General features: G+C 37.5%; 1 protein-coding gene and 1 pseudogene across 2 annotated transcripts in view; both read left to right on the top strand.

Annotated features, from left to right (window-relative positions):
• Positions 1-16,661, top strand: part of Kiaa0825 (KIAA0825 ortholog) — a 471,157-nt gene that overhangs the window by 339,901 nt on the left and 114,595 nt on the right. Inside the window, exon 21 of one of the 2 annotated variants that reach the window (XM_038324189.1) lies at positions 420-529. The exons of the other annotated variant lie outside the window; for it this stretch is intronic. Coding sequence (XP_038180117.1) covers positions 420-510 — 91 coding nt within the window. The 3' untranslated portion in view covers positions 511-529. Of the gene's footprint in view, positions 1-419; positions 530-16,661 lie in introns of those variants that run through there. 2 annotated transcript variants of the gene reach the window in all.
• Positions 3,818-4,229, top strand: LOC119810627 (annotated as a pseudogene).

Raw genomic sequence — 16,661 nt, 5'->3', positions numbered from 1 at the left:
TCATTCTTGGGAAAGACTGATTATCCCTTTCTCAGCATTCATTAGCTGCCTGTAGTTCTTTATCAATACCAAGGATGTTTTAAAAAGTGATAATAAATCATTTTATTTTCATCTAAAATACCTGTAACATATATAATATATTCTAATGAAGTTACACAATAAGGGGTGATTAAGCTACCCAAAATAGCATACTGTTTGTATAGCAATAAATCCCAGTACAAGGCATGAGAAACCTTCTGACTTGTTGGTCGGGGCATCCAGGAGACTCCCCAAGATAATACAGCCTATTTCCATTGCCCTTGCTTACTTCCAAAAATTTGAAGGTATGTCCCTATTGCTGAAGTCACCACACATTTCAGACAGAGGACTTAGAGAAACTAAGGTGCAACTGACTTTGATGTGTCTTCCCTGAGGAACAGCACTTACAGTACTGGAAGTTCTTGGCAAGCTGCGAAGGAACAAAAATCAATCAATAGTCCTACCAGCCGTGACACTGATGAGATACAATGACCATCACAGAAGATCGTCCCAAAGGTACAATGGTGGCACTTATATCTTAAGGGTAACCAAGAGATGTCTAATTGAACTTGAAGCCTGCTCTATAGGAGGCAATTCGTGCCTGGTACTGTCCATGACTGGTGAGGCCATGAAACCAAGAGCAAATCTACTGCTGCCATTTTCACACTCCACTTTTTAACTGGATTGTTTGTTTTCTCAGTGCTTAGGTCTTTTTGTATATTACAGAGACTAACTATCTTCCAGATAAATAGCTGGTAAATTTTTTCCTATTTTGTAGGCTTCCTCTTCTTTGATCTTCTTTGTTGCATAGAAGCATTTTAGTTTCATGAGGTCCTGTTTGTCAGTTGTTGGTCTTAATGTCTTCACTCCTGGGGTCCTGTTCTGAAAGTTCTTTTCTACATCTATTCATTCAAACATATTATCTACTTTACCCTCTGACAGACTCAGAATACCCAATTTTACACTGAAGTCTTGAACCATTTGGAGTAGAATTTTCTTTAGGACATAAGAGGTAGATCTATAGACAGCTAGCCAGTTTGTCCAGCATCATTTTTTGAAGATGTTATCTTATCTACACTATGTAAATTTTGGTGTCTTTGTCAAAAAAGTAAAATGGCTGTGAAAGTGTGAGCTATATATGTGTGTTTTCAGTTCTTTTTTATTGTTTTTTTTTTATTGAGCTCTACATTTTTCTCTGCTCTCCTCCCTGCCTCTCCCCTCCCCTTCAACCCTCTCCGAAGGTTCCCAGGCTCCCAACTTGTCTTTTTATACTTCCCATGTAGATTAGATCTATGCTTCTCTCTCTTAGGTTCCTCATTGTTATCTAAGTTCTCTGGAATTGTGATTGTGGGCTGAATTTCTTTGCTTTATGTTTTTAAAACACTTATGAATGAGTACATGTGATCATTGTCTTTCTGTTTCTGGGTTACCTCACTCAAAATGATGTTCTCTAGCTCCATCATTTGCCTGCAAAATTCATGATGTCATTATTTTTTGTAGTACTGTGTAGTACTCCATTGTGTAAATGTCCCACATTTTTCTTATCCATTCTTTGGCCGAGGGACATTTAGGTTTTTCCAGGTTCTGGCTATGACAAACAAAGCTGCTATGAACATAGTTGAGCACATGTCCTTGTGGCACGATTGAGCAACCTTTGGATATATACCCAAAAGTGATATTACTGGGTCTTGAGAAAAGTTGTTCCTAATTTTCTGAGACATCCTAAGGGGCTGTACCAGCTTGCATTCCCAACAGCAATGCAGAAGTGTTTCCTTTCCCCACAACCTCTCCAGCATAAGTTGTCATTAGTGTTTTTGATCTCGGCCATTCTTACAGGTGTAAGATGGAATCTCAAAGTTGTTTTGATTTGCATTTCTCTGATGACTAATGATGTTGAACATTTTCTTAAGTGTCTTTCAACCATTTTAGATTTCACTGTTGAGAGTTCTCTGTTTATGTTTGTAGTTCATTTTTTATTGGATTATTTGTTCTTTTGATGACCAATTTCTTGAGTTCTTTGTATATTTTGGAGATCAGACCTCTGTCTGATGTGGAGTTAGTGAAGATCTTTTCCCATTCTGTAGGCTTTCATTTTGTCTTGTTGACCATGTCCTTTGCTTCACAGAAGCTATTGAGTTTCAGGAGGTCCCATTTATTAATTGTTTCTCTCAGTGTCTATGCTGCTGGGGTTATATTTACAAAGTGGTCTCCTGTGCCAATGCATTCAGTTGTACTTCCCACTTTCTCTTCTATAAGGTTCAGTGTGACTGGCTTTATGTTGAGGTCTTGTTCCATTTGAACTTGAGTTTTGTGCATGGTGATAGATATGGGTCTATTTTCATTCTTCTACATGTTGATATCCAGTTATGCCAGCACCATTTGTTAGATATGCTGTCTTTTTTCTATTTGATATTTGTTGTTTCTTTGTCAAAAATCAGGTGTTTGAAGGTGTGTGGATTAATATCTGAGTCTTCGATTCGGTTCCATTGGTCCGCCTGTCTGTTCTTATGCCAATACCAGGCTGTTTTCAGTACTGTAGCTCTGTCAGGGATTATAATGCCTCCAGAAGTTCTTTTACTGTACAGGATTGTTTTGGCTATCCTGGGTTTTTGCTTTTCCATATGAAGTTGAGTTCTGTTTTTTGAGGTCTGTGAAGAATTTTTCTGGGATTTTTATGGGCAGTGCATTGAATCTGTAGATGCCTTTTCGTAAGATTGCCTTTTTTACTATGTTAATTCTGCCTGCCCAAGAGCATGGGAGATCTTTCCATTTTCTGGTGTCTTCTTCAATTTCTTTCTTCAGATAGTTAAAGTTCTTTTCATACAAGTCTTCCACTTGTTTGGTTAGAGTTACTCTGAGATATTTTATGCTATTTGTGGCTATTGTGAAGGATGATGTTTCTCTATTTCTTTCCCAGCCCTTTTATTATCTGTGTACAGGAGGGCTACTGATTTTTTTTAGTTAATCTTGTATCCTGCTACTTTACTGAAAGTGTTTATGAGTTGTAGAAGTTCCTTGGTAGAATTTTTGGGGTTGATTATGTAAACTATCATATCATCAGCAAATACTGAGAGATTGATTTCTTCTTTTCTGATTTGTATCCCCTTGATTTCCTTTTGGTGTTTTATTGCTCTGGCTAGGACCTCAAGAACTATATTGAATAGATATGGAGAAAGTAGACAGCCTTGTCTTCTTCCTGATTTCAGTGGGATTCCCTGGAGTATTTCTCCATTTAGTTTAATGGTGGCTGTTGGCTTGCTGTATAATGCCTTTATTATGCTTAGGTATGTTCCTTGTATCCCTGCTCTCTCCAAGACCTTTATCATGAGGGGATGTTGTATTTTGTCTAAAGCTTTTTCAGCATCTAATGAGATAATCGTGTGGTTTTTATTTTTCAGCTTGTTTATATGGTGGATTATGTTGACAGATTTTTGTACGTTGAACCATCCTTGCATCTTTGGGATGAAGCCAACTTGGTCATGGTGGATGATGGTTCTGGTGTGTTCTTGGATTCGATTTGCCAGTATTTTAAATAAAATATTTTATGCTATTTGTGGCTATTGTGAAGGGTGATGTTTCTCTATTTCTTTCCCAGCCCTTTTATTATCTGTGTACAGGAGGGCTACTGATTTTTTTTGAGTTAATCTTGTATTTTTGCATCAATGTTCATGAGTGAGATTGGTCTGGAATTGTCTTTCTTGGTAATGTCATTTTGTGGTTTGTGTATCAGGGTAATTGTTACCTCATAAAAAGAGTTTGGCAGAGTTGGTTTAGAGGTTTGTGCCGAGCGGTTTCCAAGATGAATGCCAGAGGCCTGGGGTCGCAGCTGACGGACAGCATTCCAGTTACGGAACTCTCAGCCAGTGGGCCCTTCGAGAGTCACAATCTTCTCCGGATTTTTCGTGTGTGAAAAATGAACTTTTGCCCAGCCATCCTCTTGAATTATCAGAAAAAAAATTTCCAGTTCAACCAAGACAAGATGAACTTTTCCACCCTGAGGAACATCCAGGGACTGTTTGCTCCCCTGAAGTTACAAGGCGGTGCAGCAGGTTCAGCGTCTTCCATTCCTTCCAAGCTCAAACCTGTCGCTGGATATTCTGCGGGACAATGATGAGACCATTGGTTTTGAGGATATTCTTAATGATTCGTCACAGAGTGAGCTGATGAGTGAGCCATACCTGATGGTGGAACACAAGCTGGGCTTGCTGTGATGCGGGTGCCGGGCAGGAAGGCAGGAGTGCACCTGTAGCTGCCTCCGCCACAGTCTGGCATACACAACATTAAAGTGCTGACGAGACCACTTGGTCACTTGGGGAAAAAAAAGAGTTTGGCAATGTTCCTTCTGTTTCTATTGTGTGAAATAATTTGAGGAATATTGGTATTAGTTCTTTGAAAGTCTTGTAGAATTCTGAGCTGAAACCATATATCCCAGGCTTTGTTGGTTGGGAGACTTTTGATAACTATTTCTCTTTCTTCAGAAGTTATAGAGCTGTTTAATTTGCTTATCTGATCTATTCTAGATTTAATTTTGGTAAGTGATATTTATCCAGAAAGTTGTCTGTTTCCTTTAAGTGTTACAATTTTATGGAGTACAGGTTTTCAAAATATGAACTGATGTTTCTCTTTATTTCCTCCATGTCCATTGTTATGTCCCCATTTTTCTTTCTGATTTTGTTAATATGGATATTCTCTCTCTGCCTTTTGGTTAGTTTGGATAAAGGTTTGTCTATTTTGTTGATTTTTTTCAAAGAACCAACTCTTTGTTTCATTGATTCTTTGTATTGTTTTCTTTGTTTCTATTTTGTTGATTTTAGCTCTCACTTTGATTGTTTCCTGCTGTCTAGTTCTCTTGGGTAAGTTTGTTTCTTTTTGTTCTAAATTTTTCAAATGTTTCGTTAATTCACTAGTGTAGGATTTTTACAACTTCTTTATGTAGGCATTTAGTGCTATGAACTTTCCTCTTAACACTACTTGCATTGTGTCCCATAAATTTGGGTATGTTGTATGGTCATATTTACTGGAAGTCTTTAATTTCTACCTTTGTTTCTTCCTTGACCCATTGATGATTCAGGTTAGCATATTTGAATTTCCATGTGTTTGTGGGCTTTTTGGAATTAGTATTTCTGTTGACTTCTAGTTTTAAACCATGGTGATCTGATACAATACATGAGGTCATTCCAATTTTTTTTTGTATTTGTTGAGTTTTGTTTTGTTACCTAGTATGTATTCAATTTTTGAGAAGGTTCCATCAGGTGCTGAGAAGAAGGTATATCCTTTTTTGTTTGGATGGAATATTCTATAGATATCTGTTAAGTCCATTTGAGTTATAACCTCTGTTAGTTCTCTTATTTCTCTGTTCATTTTTTTTGTCTCACTGACCTGTCCAGTGGTGAGAGGGGAGTGTTGAAGTCTCCCACTATTAGTGTGTGGGTTTAATATATTATTTAAGCTTTAGAAGTGTTTCTTTTACATATGAGGTTGCCCTTGTATTTGGGGGGCATAGATGTTTAGTATTGAGATTTCCTTTGGATGGATTTTTCCTGTGACTAATATGAAATATCCTTCTTTGTCTCTTTTGATTGATTTTAGTTTAAAGTCTATTTTGTTAGATATTAGGATAGCTACTCCCGGTTGTTTCTTAGGTCCATTGGACTGGAATATTTTTTCCCAACCCTTTACTCTGAGACGATGTCTGTCTTTGAGGTTGAGGTGTGTTTCTTGTATGCAGATGAAGGATGGATTCTGTTTTCTTATCCAGTCTATTTGCCTATGTCTTTTTATAGGTGAGTTGTGTCCATTTATATTAAGGGATAATAATGAGTTATTGCTATCTCCTGTTAATTTAGGTTTCAATATTGGTGATGTTAATTTGTGTGTTTTTTCCTTCTTTGGGATTTGCTTCTATGAGACCATCAATTGTCTGTGTTTTTATTGATGTAGACAACTTCTTTGGGTTGGAGTTTTCCTTCTAGTATTTTATTTAGGTCTGGGTTTGTGGCTAGGTATTGGTTAAATCTGGTTTTGTCATGGAATATCTTTTTTGTCCTTCTATGGTAATTGAAAGTTCTGATGGGTATAGAAGTCTTAGCTGGAATCTGTGCTCTCTTAATGTCTGCATAATGTTTGACCATGACCTTTTGGCTTTCGTTGTCTCCAATGAAAGGTCAGGTATGATTCTGATAGGTCTGCCTTTATATGTTACTTGGCCTTTTTCCTTTGAAGCTCTTAATATTCTTTCTTTACTCTGTATGGTTAGTGTTTTGATTATTATGTGGTGAGGAGACTTTATTTTTTTCTTTTTTGGTCTAGTCTATTTGGTGTTCTGTAAACTTCTTGTATCTCCATAGGCATATCTTTCTTTAGGTTAGGAAAGTTTTCTTCTATGATTTTGTTAAATATATTTTCTGTGCTTTTGAGTTGAACTCCTTCTTCTATGCCTATTATTCTTAGGTTTGGTCTTTTCATTGTGTCGCATATTTCCTGGATATTTTGGGTTAAGCTTTTGTTAGATTTAATGTTTTCTTTGACTAATGAGTCTGTTTCCTCTATTGTATCTTCAGCGCTTGAGATTCTTTCATCTGTCTTCTGTATTCTGTTGTTCATGCTTGCATTTACGGTTCCTCATTGTTTTCTTGTGATTTCTGTTTCTATAATTCCCTCAGCTTGTGTTTTCTTTATTTTCTCTATTTCAGTTTTCAAGTCTTGAATAGTTTCTTTCATATGTTTGATACCTTTTTCTTGGTTTTCTTTAAGGGATTTGCTGATGTCTTCCAATTTTTGTTTGTCTTTTCCTCCATTTCTTTGAGGGAATTTCTCATTTCCTCTTTAAGCGTTTCAAACATTCTCCTGAAGTTATTTTGTAGGTCATTATCTTCTGCTTCATCTATATTTGGTTATTCAGGTCTTGATGTTGTAGGATCTTTAGGTTTTACTGGTATCGTATTGCTTTTTGTTGTGTTGCATGTGTTCTTACCTTTTCTACTCATCTTTTCCTCTAATAGGTGTTGTTGGAGCTGTTTGTGATTCTGTTGATTTAATCTTCTAGGTGCCAGTGATTCCAAGGCTCAGATGGTTTTTCTTCATGGTACAGTCAGTACCACGGTTCTAGTTACCCCTTTGGTCACTCCATGTTCCTGGAGGTCACTTAGCACTTCCGGGCTTTACTCCACTCCCTTGTAGTTTGCTGCTTCAGGCCTGCTCTAGTCTATATTACCCACTTTGACCAGGTTCTGTAAATCCGGGTTGGATTCCCTCCTGCAGAAGTCCCTGGCTTGGAGTTGGTCCTGCAAATGTCTCTGGCTCCGGTCTACTTCCTGCTAGTTCCCAGGCTTGGGTGTGTCCATACCTGCAAAGGACCTGGCTCAGGCTTACTCCCTCGGAGAGGTCCCAGACTCATGCTCAGACCCGCAGAGGTTTCTGGTTCCTGACTATTCCCTTTGATGTCCCAGACCAATGCCTGGACCCATGGAGGTCCTCACTCAGGCCTACTTCCTCTGAGGTCCCAGACTCACACCCAGACCTGCAGAGATTTCTGGTTCCTGCCTACTCCCTCCAAGGTCCCAGATTCATGCCCAGACCCATAGAAAGGACCTGGCTCAGGTTCTTTGGAGGTCCTAGACTCACGCCCAGACTCACAGGGATCCTGGCTTAGGTCTACTCCCTTGAAGGTCCCAGATTTATATCCAGACCCTTAGTGGTCTCTGGCTCTGGCTCACTCGCTCAGCCGTAGCTCCCCTGTACCTGTTCTGGTGAAGTTCATTGTCTCAGGTCTGCTCTGACCCAGGTCTCTGGCTCAATCCTGATCCCCGCCAATGTCTTTGGACTCAATCTGCCCCCGTGGAGCTTGCTTTCTCAGGCCATGTTTTCAGTTCTTTCCATTGATCAATGAGTTTGCTCTTATACCCTACCAAGCTGTCCCAATAACTATGGCTTTGTAGTAGAAGTTTAAAGTAGGTTTAGTGATATATCCTGAGATTTTTCAGTATTCAGGATTGTTTGGACTACTTTGAGTCTTTCATGTTTACATATGGATTTTGACAATAGCTCTCAATTTCTGTAAAGAATTGTGTTGAAATTTTGATGGGAATTATGTTGATAAAGTAAGAAATTGAATGAAATACCATAATATAGAAAGATTTCCCATGCTCATGTATTGGTGGGATTAATATTGTGATTGCCATCCGATCTAACGCAATCTAGAAATTCAACATTTATGCCTCAAAAATATCTCAGAATAAATCTGACCAAAACATAAAAATATCTGTACAATGAAAACTTTAATTCACTGAAGAAAAAAATTGAAGAAGATAATGCCAAAATACAGAAAGTTTTGAGGCTTAAGTCGAAAATGTATAAGAAAAATTTTTAGTAAGCTCCTTGGTTGTTTATTTATAAGTACTTTACTAGTGTTACATGGCACTTGATTGCATGGGGACTGTCATCTCTGTAACCATCAACACTTTTGTTCGTGTTTAACCTTTCTAAATTTAACCAAATATTTTGTTGTTTCTCACAGATAAGAGTTTGAATGGAATTTCTCTGATAAGAATATTTAATATTAAGAATGGCAATATAGCATATATATGGACAATAACATTATTGAAATATTACATATTGTAATTGATACATTATAAACTATTCTACTGGATATTGTTTGAATGTAAGACAAAGAAATGGATCATAGTTAAGACTAATATATAACATTCTAATTAAATGGTAAATGGAAGCATAGCCTTTTAAATTTTTATTTCTTTCTGTTGGCTTCCTCTTCCAAACTGGTAATTGCAACTCCTTTCGATGTTTGCCACATCTCAGTGACTTATCCTGCTGGTTTCCCTCCGTCACTGGTGTGTTACTACTGTGTGTAGTGTGAAGCGGCGGGGCTGCGTCCCGCCACCCGCCACCCGGCTAGCTTTACCCCCGGAAATAATTACACGGAAACTGTATTCTTTTAAAACACTGCCTGGCCCATAGTTTCAGCCTCTTATTGGTTAATTCTCACATCTTCCTTTAACCCATATTTAGTAATTTGGGTAGCACCACGGTTGTGGCTTACCAGGAGAGATCTTAACCTGCGTCCATCTCGGAGAGGAGCAGCATGGAGACTCCTATGGCGACTGCCTGAAGCATCTCCCCAACTCTACTTCCTTGTTCCCACAATTCTGTTCTGTCTACTCCACCTACCTAATTTTCTGTTCTCTTAAAGGGCCAAGGCAGTTTTCTTTATTAATTAACCAGTGAAAGAAACATAGACAGATAACTCTCCTCCATCATTTCCCCTTTTTCTGTTTAAACAAAAAAGAAAGGCTTCAACTTTAACATAGCAAAATTACATATAACAAAACAGTTATCAAGCAAGTATTACAGTTACAATATTTAAATCTATTTTATCTTTTATCATAACTAAGGAAAGCTATAACTATCTATTTATTCTTCAACTCCATCAAAGACTCCAGAAGGATATAATGCTACCTAAGTAAATAAGAAATAAGTAACTTATAAAACTCTAGAAATGACAGAGACAACTCGCTGCCTGGACAGTCACCCAAAGTTCCTCTGTACCGTTGAGGCATCCATCTTCAGCCTTCAGGCCCATAGTGTCCAGCAGACTTTTTCATGAAGCAGGAAATTCCAAAGACAGTTCAGTCACTTTCTGCTGTGTCCTGCAGAACGTCTCGCAGACTCTTTCATGAATCAGGAACCCCGAAAGACCATCTCACCTTTAGGCAAGTTCAGCAGTCCTCTTTCTGTGGGTTCCTTGTGTCCAGTTTATGCAACAGTCCAGGCAAGAGCATTTTCTTGCCCAAATGGCTAACAAACTCCATAAGTAGCCTCTTCGATGCCCATCTTCCTCTCGAAGTAGATTGGTGCTGCCAGGAGCAGACGTGTCTCATTGTCATGAAAAACCCTAAGTTATTAAAACATTAAATGCCATATTCTGCAGTCTTTGAAAGATATGAAGAATGCCTATCTGAAATATATCTATGCACATCTAGAAAATGACTAACATGACTACAAGCTTGACTATTAATCGATGATTATCCATTAACAACCTATATTTCCTAATTATACATTACATTCTTTAAAATGAACTACAATCACAATAGCTTAATCAAAATCAGAAATACATATACATATAACAAATTGACCTTAAAATCCATACCAATGCAAATTATTCATATCTATATCATATCCCCCTTTAAATGTAAAAGAACATTTATAAACAATATTTGGGAATGTGGGCGCAGTTATTTCTCTCCAAACTGCTTCCTGCTGAGTGGGGGCGTTGTTATTTAGGTCTTTCATGGTATAACCTGTCTGCCAGGTTCATCTCAGTCGGCAGTTGAGCGAAGTAATTTTTTGAAGATGTTCATAGCAACCTTTCAGGAGGGCGTGGTCTATCATACCATATTGGGATAGAAGCAATCCACAGAGTCTCGTCCTCTGTGAAAACAAAAGAAGAAACTCTTTTCCAAAGCATCAGGTTCTTAGATCCAAATCCTGAAGTCATACCATTAAAATGTCCATTCTGGTCTAGACTGGCAGCCCATATAATGAAATGTCTCTCTGTACTTAGCTCCTTTACAGTCAAAAAAATCAAAGAAAACACAACAAAATACATAATCCAGACTCTCTGTGAATTTTCCATTTTTACGTGGCTTATTTTTACTCTATCACTTTACTTCTTTTAATCTATAACTATCTGTACTCTGTCTCTTTAAAGACTTTAACCTTTTTTTTTAAGGCATTAACTTTATTCTCTATATATTTATTTTTTTCTCTCTCTCAAGCCTACGTACAGTCATCCAACATTGTGACCCATATGGGGGTCTTATATGTCTGAATCTGTCCTATTGTGAATCTGTAATTTTTTACTATCCAGGAGCATTTCTTAAAATGTTAAGCACTTCTTAAAAACTTAAGTTGCGCCACTTATAGGTAATACGGTACTGCCTGTTTACAGCCAAGTCTAAACCTTAACTGCGCTGTTATTGTGGTAATTACGATAGATCCTGCCTGAGATCAGCACAGTTCAGCATGGCGGAGCAGAGCCAAAGCCGCTACTGCCTCAGTCATTTGGTGTCCCTGAGCTGCACACAGTTACAGGTACACAGTAGTCCACATTGGAGCTGCACTCAGCAGTTTAATTTTGATACTGAGCGTGCAGCACAGAAACTCTTTTAATCCAAGTCACAGCCGAATTTGAGGCGCAGAGCACCGCGCAGTTTGAAAACACCTCTCTCTCTATGGCGGCAGGAATCCGCAAACGCTGTCCTGCTCGCCTAAGCCTGATTCCGCCATCTGCCCAGGTGCAGGCAGGGAGCAGTGAGCCATTGGCATGGTCTCAGAGTACTTTCTTTCCGATACCAAGCGGGCAAGGTTTTTAAGTGGATTTAGTGACCACGTTGGAGCGCCAATCTGTAGTGTGAAGCGGCGGGGCTGCGTCCCGCCACCCGCCACCCGGCTAGCTTTACCCCCGGAAATAATTACACGGAAACTGTATTCTTTTAAAACACTGCCTGGCCCATAGTTTCAGCCTCTTATTGGTTAATTCTCACATCTTCCTTTAACCCATATTTAGTAATTTGGGTAGCACCACGGTTGTGGCTTACCAGGAGAGATCTTAACCTGCGTCCATCTCGGAGAGGAGCAGCATGGAGACTCCTATGGCGACTGCCTGAAGCATCTCCCCAACTCTACTTCCTTGTTCCCACAATTCTGTTCTGTCTACTCCACCTACCTAATTTTCTGTTCTCTTAAAGGGCCAAGGCAGTTTTCTTTATTAATTAACCAGTGAAAGAAACATAGACAGATAACTCTCCTCCATCAACTGTGAACTACAGATAACCTCTTCATTCAAGGAGCAAGACTTGCAGTTAACAGCAGAAAACACACTGATTCTATCTTTCTTGTTCTACACTGTATTTCTGTAAATAAGAAAGGTACCAATGTTTTTTTTTTTTCTTGTTTGCTGGTAGTAATTCTAATTTTTTTTTCTTTTTTTTTCTTTTTTTTTTCCTCATGGTTTATTTTTTTTTATATTTAAAAATTTCCATCTCCTTCCCTCCTCCTGCCCCCTCCCTCCCCTCCTTCTCCCCCTTCCCTCCACCCATACCTCCCCTACCAATGTTGAATGTGTCCCGACTTCAGAAGCTTATAATTTAAAATTGGAGACCTCTAGAACTATTTTGGGGGAGATTTTTTTGAACCTGTACAACTCCCTGCTCTTTTGAAAGCTGACAGTGCTTCAGAACCACAACAGGGAGATTTTATATGACTGTTCTTACTAGAACTTGCTTTATATAAGAACATACTTAAAAAGCTAATTTCTTTCCTCCATTTTGCACCACAATTCACAAAATGTGACTAATAATAGATTTAAATTTGCTAAGTGCATTCACTCCTTTGTGCCATCATAAAGAGAATCTATTACTGTAAAATTGAGGCTTAGTTCCAAATTGCGCCATTATGAAGTTTTCTTGCAGCAATGTTTTGTCTCTAATACACTTCCCTCATTGTAATTCTATTGCAAACCTGATGTCTAGCATCAAGTCTCACAATAATTATTTTAAATTGCTACTAGGAACAGTAGTCCTGGTGGGATATATTACTACCATTCTAACAAGATGAATTTCAATGCACTTGTAACCATATTATAGTAGATTATGAAAGAAAAAAATCTTTGAGTTTTATATCTACAGACACATATGTATCACAAGACAACAATTCTTATAAGCTTCAAATTACTTTATATTGAACTTCAACTCAAACTAATTATAAATAACAGGGACAAATTAGGATATCCAAGTGCACTTATAGCTTAATTACTTTGTATGATGAGTGACATCAAATGAATACATGCTTAAAAATAATGCTACTACTTTGAGTAATTATAAATGATAGTATATTTATATGATAGATTTTAAAGATTATATAAATCATACTAACACAGGAAAAGGTCACCAAAAAACTTTAAAAATGAAATTTTTATAAAATCTTATTCTCAATTTTAATGTTTTTAAAATCCTGGCGGGTCACATAAATGAATAACTGTCAAAAGTAATTTATTATACATTTGAAACTTCCAAAGATCATCTTCAGTATTATAACCCATCAAGCTGATTCTGCTGATCTCCTACAGATGGGCAGCATTAGAAACACTGGAAAACATTTAATCACCTGAAACTTCAGTTCTGGAATTATTTGATTCCCAAATTATTGCACATTCTTTCTGAGGACATCTAAAATACACCTGACCTGAGTATTGTCTACAGACTTACAAATAACTTAAGAATATAATAACTTTAGTTTTAATAAATGTATAAATCTGAATTTGGAGCATGGCAAGAGTATTGTAAAGAAATAGTAGAAGCAAGCTTCCTGATATAGATGAAGTGGTCATAGATGATTTGAAATCAAAAAAACTATTTCACTCATAATAATTTGAATTGGTTGGTACATATGAAGTAGAAGAAATCCCAAGAAAGAGCTCTGTGTGTGTAGGAATTCTTTTAAAATCTTTACATGCACCTCAACTGAAAATCATTTAGATACCTAATGAAGTTGAAAGTTACTCCCCAGAGTTGATCAAGTAGGAATAGTTAATCTAAATGTTTGACTAAAATGATTATTGAAATTACACCTTAAGTAATAATTGAATTAATATACACAACAGCAGACATGGGCTTCCAGTTGAGAAACTCAGATCACACTAACAATGCAGCAGTCCGTCCTATTAATAATAAAGTGCTCCATTTGTTACCCACAACAACATCCTAGAGCAGTTCTGCCAGGTAGGGTAACAGAGAGTGACATTAATCTGGTCTACCCCTGGGATAGCTGAGAAAATCATTAATTCATTTGTAAGATTTTGGTACTGTTTATAGCATCATATCCCTCTGCCTTTCCGTAATCCAAGCATTAAAATACATTCAGGCTAGTGCTTATGACACATTGTCAGTAGAAAACAAATGCAGTATCTTTGCATTTAGTCCTGTATTTATATGTACTTGTTTTGTGTATGCTTACGTTGTTCAAAATATACTCTTAATGTTGTTTCATAAAAACAGAACTCAAAGTCTGTCACATCCCATTGAGTAAGGACCAAGGCCCTCATTCCTGTATCTAGGCTGAGCAAGGTATCCCACCGTAGGGAATGGGCTCCAAAGAGCCAGTTCATGCACTAGGGAGAGATCCTGGTTTCATGGTCAGTGGCCCCACAGTCTGTCCCAGGCACACAACTATCATCCATATTCAGAGGGCCTAGTTCGGTCCTATGCAGGTTCCCCAGCTGTTAGTCTGGTGTCAGTGAGCTCCCACTAGCTCGGGTCATCTGTTCCTGTGAATTTCCCTATCATGGTCTTGATCCCTTTGCTGATACCATCACTCCTCCCTCTCTTCCACATTGACTCCCCATGGGAGACCATACCCTCTCTTAGGAGAGGATGGGGGCAAGGGTTGGGAGAAGGCGGGGTGGGGAGCACAGGAAGGAGGGAGGGAAATGAAGATTGTTATGTAAAATAAAAGATTGTTTAAAAAATAAAAAAAGCAAAGCAACTGAAAGGAAAAATGTCCAGTGTTAACAGTCCTTTAAGACCTGGATTTGTTCTCCAAATTGCCAGAAATCCCTCCCATTAGCACATTCCCAAGGCAATCCTTAGAACTGAGTGCAATATTTTACCTTCCGCCTTCAATTGAGTGAACAACCAGGCTGATAATAGGGAGGTGATGGGAAGAGAGTGTCTTCTTGGCTTTTGTTAATAAAATAAAGCAAGCTGTCCCCACAAACCATTTATAATTTTCCACCAATACCTCCCCCTATTTATTTGCATTAAAAAGGTAAGGTACAAATAGAACCAACTGCCCAAAATGGCATATTAAGTTAATTTCCCTAAGATCATGACTTTAAAAGCATGCTGACCTGTTCCTATCAGAGGTCATTGAAATCAACACTAATTTTTTTTGGGGGGGAGCGGTTCAAGACAGGGTTTCTCTGTAGCTTTGGAGCCTGTCCTGGAACTAGCTCTTGTAGACCAGCCTGGCCTCGAATTTACAGAGATCCGCCTGCCTCTGCCTCCCAAGTGCTGGGATTAAAGGTGTGTGCCACGACTGCCCGACTCAGCAATAATTTTTTATATATAGTAATATAGACAGCTTTTTTAATAGTAAAAATATGCTCTTAGTACTTATATTTTTTGAGACTGTTTTTGAATTGATTCTCTAAATACTGTGTTTTGTTCTCGCAAATAATTCCTCTCAGGACTGCAAAGTTATCATCCTATGAAAGTAAAATCAACTGAGATAAATTATCATCATCATAACAATGAGGCCACATAACACCTTGCCCAAACCCCAGAGTTTGCTCCATCCTGTCAAATTTTCCATATTTGTAGAATTGAGTTGTCTGCATTCATTACCCTCCATATTCCCAGAGTTTTTTCTAGCAATGGTGTATGAGCTTATATTTTTTTAAAATTATCTTTGTGTCAAGGAACACTTCAAATCTTTTTGAATTTTACAATTAACACAACTATGAAAAAAGAACATTTATTTCAAAGATTTTGGACAATGCTGAATTGCTTTTGAGAATTCAAAGAATGCTGACACCAATTTGAGAAGGACGAATTTGCTGATATATTACCTCCTGCATATTGATTTATGTGTACGTTCAGAGCATTTTGCTTCAAACATTTTCTTAAAAAGAGAGACTAGCAAAGCATAGCCCATGTTTTAAGTGATATATTTGATTGACAGTCTGAATGAAAGTAATTATTTGATATCCTCTAGAAGTGCATGATAAAGAAATCTTAAACCCAGAAAGGATATTAAGCCTTCTAGACTAGAGCACTGTATCTAGGAAGGCCTCCATCAAATTTCTCTTAGAAAGTGAATTTGTTTATATCTTACATTTCAAGGAAAGACAAATATTTAACTTCCCATCATAATCTCTCCCTGTGCGCCTCTTTCTTTACTCTTTTGATAAGAAAATATCACACTTTTTATTTATTTGAGTATCCCACAGATCATACAATGACTGAGTTGAACTAGACAGATTTTAAATCATCACAGAACAATGAATATGAAGTTCTTACAAATGAGCATAACTTTTAAAGTTCTAAGAGTTCTGTGACCCAGAACGTTGACATATAAATAAACTCTCCATCTCTCTCCAGATTATTTGCGGACTGTAGTGCCTCCTAGCTTTATCTTATAAGGAAAAGCCATCCCTGATAATACACGGTTGCATAGAACCATGATTAGAAGCATACTCTGCCATCCTTTATGTAAAAACAATTGGAGCAAGTTGCATATTGAAAAAACAAATTATCATCAAAGTTCAGATAATATAAAGCACATATCCCTTAGTGAACAAATGCTTTATATTTAAAGTCAGAAGATAAAAATGAAGCATCACTAAGAATATGCTATAAATATAAACATCATGAAGTCAAGTGCTATATTTTACCTGAGAATAAACATTAAGTAATTGTTTTCTCTAACTTGTAACAGTTGAGCAATGAATTAATATAGTCTAAAAATATTTTCCATTATATATGTGTATATGTATATACATATACACATATATAATAGTGGTTACCATGAACTACTATAGAAGTTGATAAAATAAGTCTACAGACATCAAA

The sequence above is a fragment of the Arvicola amphibius genome, chromosome 3, assembly GCF_903992535.2.
Source record: "Arvicola amphibius chromosome 3, mArvAmp1.2, whole genome shotgun sequence".
Lineage (NCBI taxonomy): Eukaryota > Metazoa > Chordata > Mammalia > Rodentia > Cricetidae > Arvicola > Arvicola amphibius.
This window is presented reverse-complemented; position numbering and strand designations above follow the sequence as displayed.